The following is a 14,492-nucleotide window of genomic DNA, read 5'->3' as shown; positions in this document are numbered from 1 at the left end:
TCACACACGCACACACGCAGGTATATATGTAAATGGATGTGTGTGTGTGTGTGTGTGTGTGTGTGTGTGTGTGTGTGTGTGTGTGAGTGAGTGTGTTGCGAAAAAGAGTGATGTTCATGTATCTGGCCATAACACCACACCAGCGCTTCGATTGGGGAAGTGAATGTGTTTGTAAGTTTGTGCGTTTGATTGTGTAAATTTGGAGTCTAGCTTCACTGTGTTATTGGTCATTTGCTTTTTTGAAATTTTCACTTTAGACAGGATCAAGATGGTTAAGTGGAATCAAACCGAAAAGTTAGTTACTACACAAATATCTTTTTTAGTTGACTGTTATGTCGCTTAGTTGGTCACGTCAATATCTTAAGCATGCTCTGCTCTCAATATGGCCACGGAAAAATCTTGGGAGTTCTTCTTCTCTCATTATGGTTGTTAGGTTTATCTTCCTTACGTTGTCTGAAGGATAAGAGATGCAGGCAGGTCTCTAAAACATTTGAACCACAACAGATGTTTTGTCTAAAATAAGAAGAAGGAAATGATTTCTAATGTTTTATTAATTTACTGAGTTATTTGCTGCTGATCACAAAACATGAAAATACGCAAAACATGATTGTATATTTAAGAAGAAAGACGACTTTTTTCCTATGCGTTGTTATTTTGCAGTGGGACACAGACGCCAGCCACATCCACTTGGGCGGCGTGCCTAGTTGACATTGCCGGAGATCCAGTCTATGTAGGAGGAGACCCTGGTGTAGATGGTGGGGTAGCCTCGACGGGCACAGCCGTATGCGTACGACACGAGGCCCACCACCTCTCCATCCACGAACAGCGGGCCGCCAGAGTCGCCCTGCAACACCAACATACACACATACTCCGCAGTTGCCAAATATGTCTGGGAATTGGATACACATCTTAATCTCCATCTCCCCTCTCTCTCTCTGCACATTTTCTTCTTCCCCCTCTGTAAGTTCATATCCTCCTCCTCTCTCTGTCCAACTCCTTGTATGTTGACATTGCAAGCGAAACCTTGCCTGGGAACTGAAGTCGTTTAAAACTATTAGTTAAATCGGTTGAGGTCACTAGTATAGGCCGGCCGCGGTGGTCTAGCGGTTCTAGGCGCTCAGTCCGGAACCGCGCGACTGCTACGGTCGCAGGTTCGAATCCTGCCTCAGGCATGGATGTGAGTGATGTCCTTAGGTTAGTTAGGTTTAAGTAGTTCTAAGTTCTAGGGGACTGATGACCACAGATGTTAAGTCCCATAGTGCTCAGAGCCATCACTAGTTTATTGGGTGTGATGGAGACCTCCCCAGCTGCTTGGTCTGGGAGGATTGTAACTTCAATGACATTATTTAATATAGTTTTAGTCTGTTAGCAGGTAGGATTACAATGTTGACAATGAATACAATTTTCCCGTTTTCTGTCACAACCAACTGCGAGGAAGAAAATAAAATAGTACATTGTTGTGCATACAACTGTTGTGTAAATTTATGTACAAGGAGAAAGAGTATATATGGGAAAGCAATTTGTCCAATGTTTTAACTGCCCTGCTATGTAGTTGAAACCGTCTACGAGGAAGAATACGAAATCACACATTTCCAAAGCATAGCATAGTATTTTCTCTCTCGTAGCGGTTTTCAACAAAAAAGCCTATAAATTTCTGTTTCAATGGAAATCAGTCAATGTCGGTCTGAATGTTCATTGAGATACCATGTAAAATTTTAAAGTAAATTGGTCGTATGTGTATAATGAAGCCTAGGTATCATGTAAAATTTTAAAATAAATTGATAAGTGTAATGAAGCCTATGTTCATCCGAATGTTTGATAAATGTGCAAGAATCTGAAGCAAATAGGTCAAGAACTTTTCGAGATTTTTGGTAACAACGTTAAACAATTACTTTTCTTTATATAGCAGTGTAGATTATATACAGGGTGACAATCATTCAACTATGCGAAAAGAAAACATAAATTAGTTACAAACTATGCCGTGCACATACTTTATTCAACATGTAAACGTCACTAGAGATATTCGGATTTAAGTTATGACACATTCGATATGCCTGTCATCATTGGCGATGATGTTCCGCAGACGAATAATGGAGTTCTGCATGACCCGCTGATGTGTCAGAACATCTACGCCGTCGAGGACCTCCTGAATAGCTGTTCTCAGCTCAGCAATGATTTTGGGGTTATTGCTATACACGGTGTCTTTAATATAGTCCCACAAAAAGGAGTCACATGTGTTCAGATCCGGAGAATATGGCGGCCAATTGAGGCCCATGCCAGTGGCCTCTGGGTACCCCAGAGCCAGAATGCGGTCCCCAATGTGCACCTCCGGGACATCAAACACTCTCCTGCTTCGATGGGCTCGAGCTCCGTCTTGCACGAACGACATCTTGTCGAAATCAGAGTCACTGTGGATAATGGAGATGAAATCATCTTCTAAAACCTTGTGACTGTATTGCTATTACTGAAGTCATTAACGTCAATTAATTAAATTATAACACAACTGGCGTTGTATGCGTGCATCCCTCAGCTTCCTGAAAATGGGCCTGAAGATAAGATAAAGTCGGAAATGGTTATATTCTAAGTGACAGGAATATAATTAGCTTCAGCTGCTTGTCAGTATTTTAGAAACTACCAGATCTGGCAGCCTTCGTCGTACAGATAGTGATTAGAGCTGCCACAAGCTCACTGTCAGAATAAGTCTGCTGGTAAATTATCTATTTTGTGAAGTATCCGATCCCTTAAAGCACCATTTATAGTTGTATGCCTTCATTTGTAACATAGAGTACAGAGCAGGCATTTGATTAGAGCAGTATTGCTAGCGCATTTGAAAATTATTTTCCGGTGTTTAAACAGGTGAAGGTAGCGTTCCCTAGCTCCTTAACTTTCAAGGGGGTCTGAACATTACTCAGATCAATGGGTAGCGAGAGAGACCTGAAGCGCGATCAACACGATCTCCCATTTCAACATATCTACTACGTAGATAAGTACGCAGCGATTTTCCATAAACACAATGGATAAACATAACAGACACTTTAGTCATCAGTAATATATTATTCTTCACTATTTACAACAGGCTTCCGACGCTGGGGTAATTTTTCGATTCCGTGACTGTAGAAATCACATCGTTTTGAGACGAAGAACTCGTCGAGTCATGTTCTGAGTGCATTATCATCCGGAAAAGAAGTACATTGAAGATTGTTCGATAGGGAGCGGAAAAGGTGAAAATCTGAGGGCGCAAGGACAGGTAAATCAGGTGGATGCGGAAATAATTCCCAACCCAATTCCCAAGCAGTGTTTTTTGTCAGTCTAGTAGAATACGGGTGAGTGGTATGGTGGAGTAGCATCACTTCACACATTCTTCCTGTTAGTTGTTTGTGGATTACATTTGTAAGACGTCCGGGTTGTTGACAATAAATGTCAACAGTGATGGGTACACCCGGGGATCCAATTCGTAGTTCACCACACCGTCGCTGTTCCACTAGATGCATAACATTATCTTTTGTGCATGCGCGCAGGTCTTTGTACGGGGAGTTGTTACTTTGTTTGGGCTCAGTCATTCCCACCTTCTGCTATGTTTGCATACAGACACCATTTCTCGTCACCAGTTACGATACAGAATAGGAATGGTCGGTGTTGTCCACGAGCCAGTTGATAACGATCAAGTGGAGATGAACATATGGCCACCCGCTGACTTTTGTGATTTTGACTTGGAGCATGCGATAACCATTTTTGAGCCTTTTCATTCCGAGCAAATGTTGCACGATGGTGGAATAATGACATACTCCAGGTCTCGAGTACGCTGACGTGGATCATTATGGATCAATGCTCTTCAACAATCTTCATCAAACCCCGAAAGTCGTCGTGAACGATTCTCCTTAAGACGAGGAAACTATTTTCTTGCCGTGCCCTGTCCAATGGCCTTATCCCCATTAACTGCGCAAATGTTTCTGGCTGCGTCCGCTACTGTCACCCCTCTATTGAATTCAAAAAGAAAAATACGTCGGAAATGTTCCGATTTCTCTACCTGGCACTTAGTTTTCTAGCGTTCACAGTAGCACTCACTATCAGCAAATAACAAAATGACAATATGTAGACTCAAACTGCAACAGTGAACTGTTGTTGTTGTTGTGGTCTTCAGTCCTGAGACTGGTTTGATGCAGCTCTCCATGCTACCCTATCCTGTGCAAGGTTCTTCATCTCCCAGTATCTACTGCAGCCTACATCCTTCTGAATCTGCTTAGTGTATTCATCTCTTGGTCTCCCTCTAAGATTTTTACCCTCCACGCTGCCCTCCAGTACCAAATTGGTGATCCCTGATGCCTCAGAACATGTCCTACCAACCGATCCCTTCTTCTAGTCAAGTTGTGCCACTAGCTCCTCCCCAATTCCATTCAATACCTCCCCATTAGTTATGTAATCTACCCATCTTATCTTCAGCATTCTTCTGTAGCGCCACATTTCGAAAGCTTCTATTCTCTTCTTCTCTAAACTATTTATCGTCCATGTTTCACTTCCATACATGGCTACACTCCATACAAATGCTTTCAGAAACGACTTCCTGACACTTAAATCACTACTCGATGTTAACAAATATCTCTGCTTCAGAAACGCTTTCTTTGCCATTGCCAGTCTACATTTTATATCCTCTCTCCTTCGACCATCATCAGTTATTTTGCTCCCCAAATAGCAAAACTCCTTTACTACTTTAAGTGTCTCATTTCCTAATGTAATTCCCTCAGCATCACCCGATTTAATTCGACTACATTCCATTATCCTCATTTTGCTTTTGTTGATGTTCATCTTATACCCTCCTTTCAAGACACTGTCCATTCCGTTCAACTGCTCTTCAAAATCCTTTGCTGTCTCTGACAGAATTACAATGTCATCGGCAAACCTCAAAGTTTTTATGTCTTCTCCATAGATTTTAATATCTACTCCCAACTTTTCTTTTGTTTCCTTTACTGCTTGCTCAATATACAGATTGAATAGCATCGGGAAGAGGCTACAACCCTGTCTCACTCCCTTCCAAACCACTGCATCCCTTTCATGTCCCCCGACTCTTATAACTGCCATCTGGTTTCTGTACAAATTGTAAATAGCCTTTCGCTCCCTGTATTTTACCCCTGCCACCTTCAGAATTTGAAAGAGAATATTCCAGTCAACATTGTCAAAAGCTTTCTCTAAGTCTACAAACGCTAGAAACGTAGGTTTGCCTTTCCTTAACCATTCTTCTAAGATAAGTCGTAGGTTCAGTATTGCCTCACGTGTTCCAACATTTCTACAGAATTCAAACTGATCTTCTCCAAGGGCAGCTTCTACCAGTTTTTCCATTCGTCTGTAAAGAATTCGTGGTAGTATTTTGCAGCTGTGACTTATTAAACTGATAGTTCGGTAATTTTCACATCTGTCAACACCTGCTTTCTTTGGGATTGGAATTATTTTATTCTTCTTTAAGTCTGAGGGAATTTCGCCTGTCTCATACATCTTGCTCACCAGATGGTAGAGTTTTGTTAGGCTTGGCTCTCCCAAGGCTGTCAGTAGTTCTAATGGAATGTTGTCTACTCCGGGTGCCTTGTTTCGACTTAGGTCTTTCAGTGCTCTGTCACTCTCTTCACGCCGTATCATATCTCCCATTTCATCTTCATCTACTTCCTCTTCCATTTCCATAATATTGTCCTCACGAACATCGCCCCTGTATAGACCCTCTATATACTTCTTCCACCTTTCTGCTTTCCCTTCTTTGCTTAGAACTGGGTTTCCATCTGAGCTGTTGATATTCATGCAAGTGGTTCTCTTTTCTCCTAAGGTCTCTTTAATTTTCCTGTAGGCTGTATCTATCTTACCCCTCGTGAGATAAGCCTCTACATCCTTACATGTGTCCTCTAGCCATTCCTGCTTAGCCATTTGCACTTCCTGTCGATCTCATTTTTGAGACGTTTGTATTCCTTGTTGCCTGCTCCACTTACTGCATTTTTTATTTTCTCCTTTCATCAATTAAATTCAGTATCTCCTCTGTTACCCAAGGATTTCTACTAGCCCTCGTCTTTTTACCTACTTGATCCTCTGCTGCCTTCACTATTTCATTCCTCAAAGCTACCCATTCTTCTTCTACTGTATTTCCTTCCCCCATTCATGTCAATTGTTCCCTTATGCTCTCCCTGAAACTCTGTACAACCTCTGGTTCTTTCAGTTTATCGAGGTCCCATTTCCTTAAATTCCCACCTTTTTGCAGTTTCTTCAGTTTCAATCTACAGTTCATAACCAATAGATTGTGGTCAGCGTCCATATCTGCCCCTGGAAATGTCTTACAATTTAAAATCTGGTTCCTAAATCTCTGTCTTACCATTATATAATCTATCTGAAACCCTTTAGTATCTCCAGGGTTCTTCCATGTATACAACAACAGTGAACTACAAATGAAAAAATGACAGTCGATAGGAAACCCAGAGCAACTGGAATATCAACGTGCAAAACAAAAGCGCTACCTATGCACCAACTAATAGATTTCTATCTTCTGCACCCGCTACACCAACACACACCACAAAGTAAATTAAAGAAATAAGGATAGTTGGATTTAAAGCTTTCATGTTGACCTTGAGATCATTAGAGACAAAAATATAAGAAGGAAATAGTAGCACGCCGTTTCAGGAATTATTTCGACTTTCGCATTAAGTATAGGAAATCAATGACAAACTTAATCCGGAAGTTCCAAACGAGGGACTCCAGAATATGAGTGCACTACCACTGCGCAATCTCACTGAGTATCAGAAAGATATTAAGTGTGCGCATGTCCTCCAGGTTCGAACAAATTAAAAACAATGTATATGAAAGTTTCCAATAATCTAGTATATGTGTTATGAATATGGGGGTGCATCTATGTATAATAGGAAGTATTTCAGAATGGTGATGCATGCATCCTAAACTTAAATGACACGTTGTGTCAGATTGCACGACATGACAAATGCTATGTTGGATGACATGATGGCATGTGTCACGTTATACGAAATGACATCATTGCTTTACTTGACATGATGCATTATATTGCAACAACTGGATACTAATACTGACAAGTAAAAATACGAGAATATGTCAAGATGTTTTGATCTGAAGCTGCCAGATAAGTCGAAAAGCTAGTTCTTTTCTGTTGCATCCCTGACTCTGCCCACCACATTTTCGCCTTTTTCTGTTGTATGATAGGAGCATTTTTCATTGTGATATGCGTTATGAATATATTTAAAGTAAGCATCACATCAACAGCTATAAACCGATCGAATTCACATTTGCTGAACGAGTCGTATTCACTTCGTCTAAGTTCTTCAGGTGAAAGATGAGCGCAAATATTGCATCACTAAACTGTGCTGTCGTATACATGTGAACTGGCAGGTACGTGTTGTTTGACAAAAATCATTGTTTACAGAAGTATTTGTTGCAATGAGACTGACCTACATAAGCTATACAAAGTCATTAGGGTGATTAATATTTGCCATTTGAGTGTGTTAACATCTGGTAAATTATTGTGTAATTTAAATTTCCTTGTGGTGTCTGCAGTTTGTTTCTGTTCTCGTGCTTGAAGGTGTAGTCAAAATGCCTTGTAGAATAAGCAGACCGGGAACAAATTTTGCTCTGAAATTTTATTATTTGATTACGTGTCTAGCGATAACGAGAACTTTTGTTTGAAATCAGCTTGATATGCCGGATCTAAATTAGTTTCCACGTGAGAAACGTCTATCATACGTTGCCATTTTCATCAAGCTCAGTGTTTACAGCGGCAAAGATCTTTTCATTATGCTAACTATAGCACGGAAACTGGGAATAAGAAAGCAATTAGTGGATCACATACGGAACGAAAAAAGGGCGTCATAGAAGAAAGCGATCACACGACTATGCGAACCAGCGTTCCCTTTGAAACGCCCTTAAAGTTTGTACCAAAAGAAATATCATCATCGAAACAATAGTAAACCTTTTTTAGGCCATAATTAGCAGTCGTTTCCTTACCCAGATACTCTCATAAAAACGTGTCCATTTTCAAAATGTGTTTTCACACCGAGTGATAAATAACTCTTGAGAAATCTCAGTTCCTGTCCTTATGTGTTCAGTGCGATTACTGTTGAAGAACTCAGATGTCAGACATCATTTATTCTCGAGTGTGACGCTAGCTAATTGACACCAGATACATTTGCTTTTTTCTGTCCGCTGAAATTGACAAAGTCCCTACGCTTTGAGAGAGGGATGAAATCTGTACTAGATGTAATATATCTGATTTTTATTTTTTAGTTAACTTACCTGTCCTCTCTTTTTTCAGTAGTCTTGACTGGTTTGATGCGGCCCGCCACGAATTCCTCTCCTGTGCCGACATTTTCATCCAAGACTAGCAGTTGCAACATAAGTCCTCCATTATTTTCTGGATGTATTCTAGTCTCTGTCTTCCCCTGCAGCTTTTACCCTCTGCAACCCCTCTAGTACCATGTAAGTTACACAATGATGTTTAACAGGTGTTCTATGATCTCGGTGCCTCTTCTGGTCAGTGCTTTCCATGCATTTCTTCCCTCGTCGATTCTGCAGAGTCCGCAGCTCGTGGTCTTGCGGTAGCGTTCTCGCTTCCCACTCCCGGGTTCGATTCCCGGCGGGGTCAGGGATTTTCTCCGCCTCGTGATGACTGGGTGTTGTGTGCTGTCCTTAGGTTAGTTAGGTTTAAGTAGTTCTAAGTTCTAGGGGACTGATGACCATAGATGTTAAGTCCCATAGTGCTCAGAGCCATTTGAACCATTTTTTTTAATTCTGCAGAGGACTCCTTCATTCCTTACCTTATCACTCCACTTAATGTTTAATAATCGTCTGTAGCACCACATCTCAAATATTTCGATTCTTTAGTGCTTCGGTTTTCCCACAGTCCATGTTTCACTATCATACAATGCTATGTTCCAAACATATGTTCTCAGAGATTTCTTCCTCAAATTAAGCCTTTGTTTGGTACTGGTAGTCTTCTCTTGGCCAGGAATGCCCTCTTCGCCAGTGCTAGTCTGGTTTTCGTATCCTCATTGCTCCGTCCGCCATGGTTTATTTTGCTTCACAGGTAGCGGAATTCCTTAACTTCTTCTACTTCGTGTCTTCCATCTTTCTTCTATTTACTCTCAATCTATATTGTATACTCATTAGACTGTTCATCCCATTCAACAGATCCTGTAATTCATTTTCACTGTCACTAAGGATAGTAGTGTCATCAGCTAATCTTATCACTGGTATCCCTTCACCTTGAACTTTAATTCCTCTCTTGAACCTTTCTTGTACTTCTGTCATTGCTCCGTAGATGTATAGAATGAAAAGTAGGGGCGAAAGACTACATCTCTGTCTTACACCGTTTTTTAATCCGAGCACTTCGTTCTTGGTCTCTCACTCTTATAGTTCCCTCTTTGTTGTCGTACTCCTCGTACGTTACCCGTCTTTTCCTATAGCTTACCCCCTTTTTTCTCAGAATTTTTAATATATTTCAACATTTTAAACTGTCGAACGCTTTCTCCAGGTCGACAAATCCTGTGAGCGTGTCTCAATTTTTCTTCAGTCTTGCTCCCATTATCATCCGCAACAACAGAATGACCTCTCTATTACCTTCACCTTTTCTAAATCCAAACTGATCGTCATCTAACAGATCTTGAACTCTCCTTTCCATTCTTCTGTATATTATTCTTGTCAGCAACTTGGATGCCTGAGCTGTTAAGCTGATTGTGCGATAATTCTCGCACTTGTCCCGTGCAGTATTCAGAATTTTGTGGATGATTTTATCCCTGGAAGTGGATGGTATACCGCAAGTCTCATGCAGTCTACACACCAAGGTGAATAGTCATTTTGTCGCTACTTTCCCCAGTGATTTTAAAAATTCCGGTGGAATGTTATGTAACACTTCTGCCTTATTTCATTTTAAGTCTTCCACAGTTCTTTTAAATTCTGACTCTAATACTGGATCCCCTACCTCTGTCCTATCGACTCATGTTTATCCTTTAACCACACGATCAGACAAGTCCTCCTTGTCACAGAGGGCTTCAGTGTACTCTTTCCACATATCCGCTCCCTCCTCTCCATTTAACAGTGGCATTCCCATCGCACTCTTAATGTTACCACCGTTGCTTTTAATTTCACCGACGGTTGTTTTGACTTTTCTACATGCCGAATCTATCCTACGTAATGTAAATCTCGTTTACGCCGAATACAATTAAAAGTTCTTCTTTTTTTCTAAATCTTAATATCGGTATGAACTCATCACAGCACTATTCTAAGACCCGACAAGTCGTCCAGTTTCCGAATCCCTCGTGCCTAGCTTCCGGGCCATCACAATCCGCCCTAGGTCAAACTGAGATAGAGCGCACGCCTTCCCCTTTCTGCACACGGACAGTTCTCTCACTGATACTACATGCACCGCGCGTGTGTCTGCTCTAACAGTCGTTGCTCGCCAGATAACGCTGCCATCTCCTGAACGGGTTTATATCGATAGTAGGTAGGTGGTCATAAAGTTCTGGCTGACCAGTGTATACCTAAGATCCCGATTTTGAAATACCTTGAAAATTTTCTTGATATTTTTATCCATTTCCAAGATACAGAGGTTAAAAATTATACTGCGCGTATGAGTAAAATACGCACACAAAATTTTTTTAATAAATTGATTGATAGCACAGCTCTACAAAATAAAATTTTTTTTTCGTTGCCAGGGAAGTTTGAACGAAAATGGGATATTGTTATGATACTCATTCCGAGTATATTTGTACTTTTTCCAAATTGGCTCTGGTTTTTGAGATATAGGTTATTTGTGGAAATGAGAGTTTCATGTGGATAACATCGACTGCAGGGTCCATATATGGTGTAATGTATTTGCTACCTGTTTTTTAATTAGTGATATTGTACTATCTTTATTAAACAATTGTGCTCAGGGAGTGCATCTGTGTGGTTGAGGATTACATCATGCAAACATCACACTGTCAGCATGTGTTCAGTCCTGTTGTGCGGTGCGTGTGTTGAAGATATTGAGGGTTGTGCAGATTTGAATTCGGCGGTACTCGACATTCATTTGTTGGCCGAGGTAATCCCCGCAACAGCCGATAGGTAGCGTTCAGTGTAAACAAGAAAAATGGCGATGGTCGAAAGTCACACACATGTGCAGTGCAGCTTCAAGGAGATAGAACCTTTTCATCGTGACGTAGCAAATAAGAGGTGAGTATTCATTTCACACAAAACAATTAATGATGTTTGTTGGATGTGATTGACATGCAAATACAAGAAAGTTCTGCATAATATGTAGTATTTGTGCAATTTTGTTTTAGGAAAACATGAGTTCTTCACGCCGTCTTTGCGTGAACCATCCAGATGAGTTCTGCTACATTTGTGGTGAATACGTTCTTCAAAAGAACAGGAAGAATATCACTCCTTTTGTGAAGGAAGCGTATCTGGCATATTTCGGAATTAAACTTGGAGATCAAGACAAGGCGTGGGCACCCCATAAAGTTTGTAAATGCTGTGTGGAGTGCTTACGGCAGTGGACAAAACGAAAAAGGAAAAGCTTAAACTTCGGAGTGCCTATGGTATGGCGAGAGCAGAAGAACCATACAGATGATTGCTATTTTTGCATTGTTAATGTGAAAGGTTTTAATAGGTTCAAAAAACGAAAGTGGGAATATCCCGATTTGGAGTCAGCAAGAAGACCGGTGGTGCACAGCAACGATGTTCCTGTACCAACCTTCACAACATTACCCACGCTAACATCATCAGATGACGATGTGCACGGCGAGGAATGTACAAGTAGTGGTTCGGAATACGAAGGACGTGAGACACAACCCCAGCAGTTCGACCAGAAGGAGCTCAGTGACTTGATACGAGAACTCAATCTTTCAAAGCAAGCATCAGAACTCTTAGCATCCAGGCTTAAGGAAAAGAACTGTCTTCATCCAAGTGTTAAAATAACAGCTTACCGGACGAGAGAAGAAAACCTTCTTCCATACTTCAACCAAGAAGAGGTTATAGTGTATTGCAGCAATATACCTGGACTTTTACTTGAATTGGGGCTGCCGGAATATAGACCAAAGGACTGGCGTCTCTTCATAGACAGTTCCACTAGAAGTTTAAAATGTGTTCTCCTACATCGTTACGCATCTATTCCAATTGCCCACTCAACAAAACTTTGTGAAGCATATGCTAACATCAAGATGGTTCTGCAGAAAATTCAGTATATGCAGCACCAGTGGTTGATTTGTGTTGATTTGAAAATGGTGAACTTCTTGCTTGGACAACAAAGTGGATACACAAAGCACCCATGTTTTATCTGCATGTGGGATAGTAGGGCAAAGCACGAACATTGGAAGCAGAAAACATGGCCTCCAAGGGAACATATGGCTGTTGGTGAAGCAAACATCATTAATGAACTTCTGGTTAGAAGGGACAAGATTGTTCTTCCACCATTACATATTAAGTTAGGACTAATGAAGCAATTCACCAAAGCTTTAGACAGAAATGGTAATTGCTTCACATACATCTGCAATACGTTCCCTGGACTAAGTAGTGAAAAACTTAAGGCAGGAATATTTGATGGTCCTCAAATTCGCAGGCTCATCAACGATACCAATTTTACAAGTGTCATGACTGTCACTGAAGCATCGGCCTGGAACAGTTTTGTCGCTGTTGTAAAATGTTTTTTGGGCAATCATAAAGCTCCCAATTACGAGGAACTGGTCAAAAACATGCCCACTAACTTTCAAAACTTAGGAGCTAACATGAGCATAAAATTGCACTTCCTTCACAGCCACTTGGATCGATTTCCTCGTAATCAAGGTGATTTCAGTGAGGAACAAGGAGAGCGGTTCCATCAAGATATGAAAGGAATAGAGGAAAGATATAAAGGAAGATGGGACAGGCATATGATGGCAGATTATTGCTGGAATCTGCAACGTGACTGTTCTGAAGAGACCTATAAAAGGAAAGCGTGCAGGAAGCGGTTCGTCATGGACGGAAAATGATATACTTATAGAGAAACTTTTCAATTATGTTTTATACGTGGACAAATGCCTATCAGGTTTTCATAGAAGCTATTTATAAAGATTATTTTCTTTTTTCATTGTAGTTTGTAGCGCTCGAGTTCAGTATTAGCAATTTTTTCTAATTTTTTGAATAAATCATGCATTATCTCAAAAACTAAAGCCAAACTGCATAAATGGTTGCTATATTCGTCCTCAGCACCACTAACCCATCCTAAAGCCACTCAAATATCCTTGGCAAGAAAATGAGTGTTGACCAGTGTAGTTAATGATGACAACTACATTCATGATATCCCCTGATTTAAACTGACGAGTATACATTTGGTGAATAAATGAATGATACATTTCCGTCAATTTTGTCTGTACAGTTCGTCAGAATTGTATTACTTTCAGGCTTAAAAAATTGTTGAATACATGATTTATTAATACCAAACAGTCGAGACGGCTATACACAGCAGATGGCTGAATTTTTTTGCAGTGTATTCCTAAACTTCCGATCTCGGAGCACCTTCAAAATTTTCTTGATATCTTCATCTCTTTCCAAGATACAGAGATTCAAAGTTATCCTACTCGTACACATAAAATAGGCACCTAAAATTAAATAAAATGATTGATTTAATTAAACTGATTGGTATACCAGTGAATGAATGAATGATGATACATTTGCGCAAATTCATGAGTGTTTCCTCAGGAATCGTCTTTTTCACCAGTTTTTCACAGTTAGCAGCGGGCCAAAACCAAGGCACGGATTCCAAGACGGCTAGGTACAGCAAATGGCTGTGATTTTTGTGATACATTCCTAAGATTCCGGTCTCGAACAACCTTGAAAATTTTCTAGCTATCTTCGTACGTTTCCGCGATACAGAGGCTCGAAGTTACCCTACTTGTGCCGGCCGGAGTGGCCGAGCGGTTCTAGGCGCTACAGTCTGGAACCGCGCGACCGCTACGGTCGCAGGTTCGAATCCTGCCTCGGGCATGGATGTGTGTGATGTCCTTAGGTTAGTTAGGTTTAAGTAGTTCTAGGTTCTAGGGGACTGATGACCTAAGATGTTAAGTCCCATAGAGCTCAGAGCCATTTTACCCTACTTGTGTACGCAGAATACGGATGTAAAATGCGGTGTGAGGCGAAAAATTCATTTACAAAGTGACGTAGCACGGAGAAATATTATGTTACGAGCCTCCGTTATCATCAAAATGGTTCTGGGAACTCCACGTTGTAGTACTGAATAACTTGCAAAATGTCGCTTTGTAAAATACGTTTTCACCACACATCGCATTTTACGTGCGTACTTTGTGTACACAAGTAGACTAACTTTGAACCTCTGTATCTCGGAAACTGATAAAGATCTCTAGAATGTTTCCAAGGTTGTTCGACACCGGAAGCTTATGAATATATCCTAAAAAAAGCGAATATGACGGGTCAGTAAAATTTTGCCTCACTATATTCATTCCCTACCACTGCTCTTCTCATTGTCA

General features: G+C 40.7%; 1 protein-coding gene across 1 annotated transcript in view; it reads right to left on the bottom strand.

The window, feature by feature from the left end:
- Positions 1–700: 700 nt before the first annotated feature.
- Positions 701–14,492, bottom strand: part of LOC126435637 (mite allergen Der p 3-like) — an 82,072-nt gene continuing 68,280 nt past the window's right edge. The window contains exon 7 of the mRNA XM_050090465.1: positions 701–844. Coding sequence (XP_049946422.1) covers positions 701–844 — 144 coding nt within the window. The remainder of the gene's footprint in view (positions 845–14,492) is intronic.

This window comes from Schistocerca serialis, chromosome 1 (assembly GCF_023864345.2).
Source record: "Schistocerca serialis cubense isolate TAMUIC-IGC-003099 chromosome 1, iqSchSeri2.2, whole genome shotgun sequence".
In the NCBI taxonomy this organism is placed as follows: Eukaryota; Metazoa; Arthropoda; class Insecta; order Orthoptera; family Acrididae; genus Schistocerca; species Schistocerca serialis.
The sequence above is the reverse complement of the archived record's forward strand: the minus strand, read 5'-3'. Positions and strand labels throughout refer to the sequence as shown.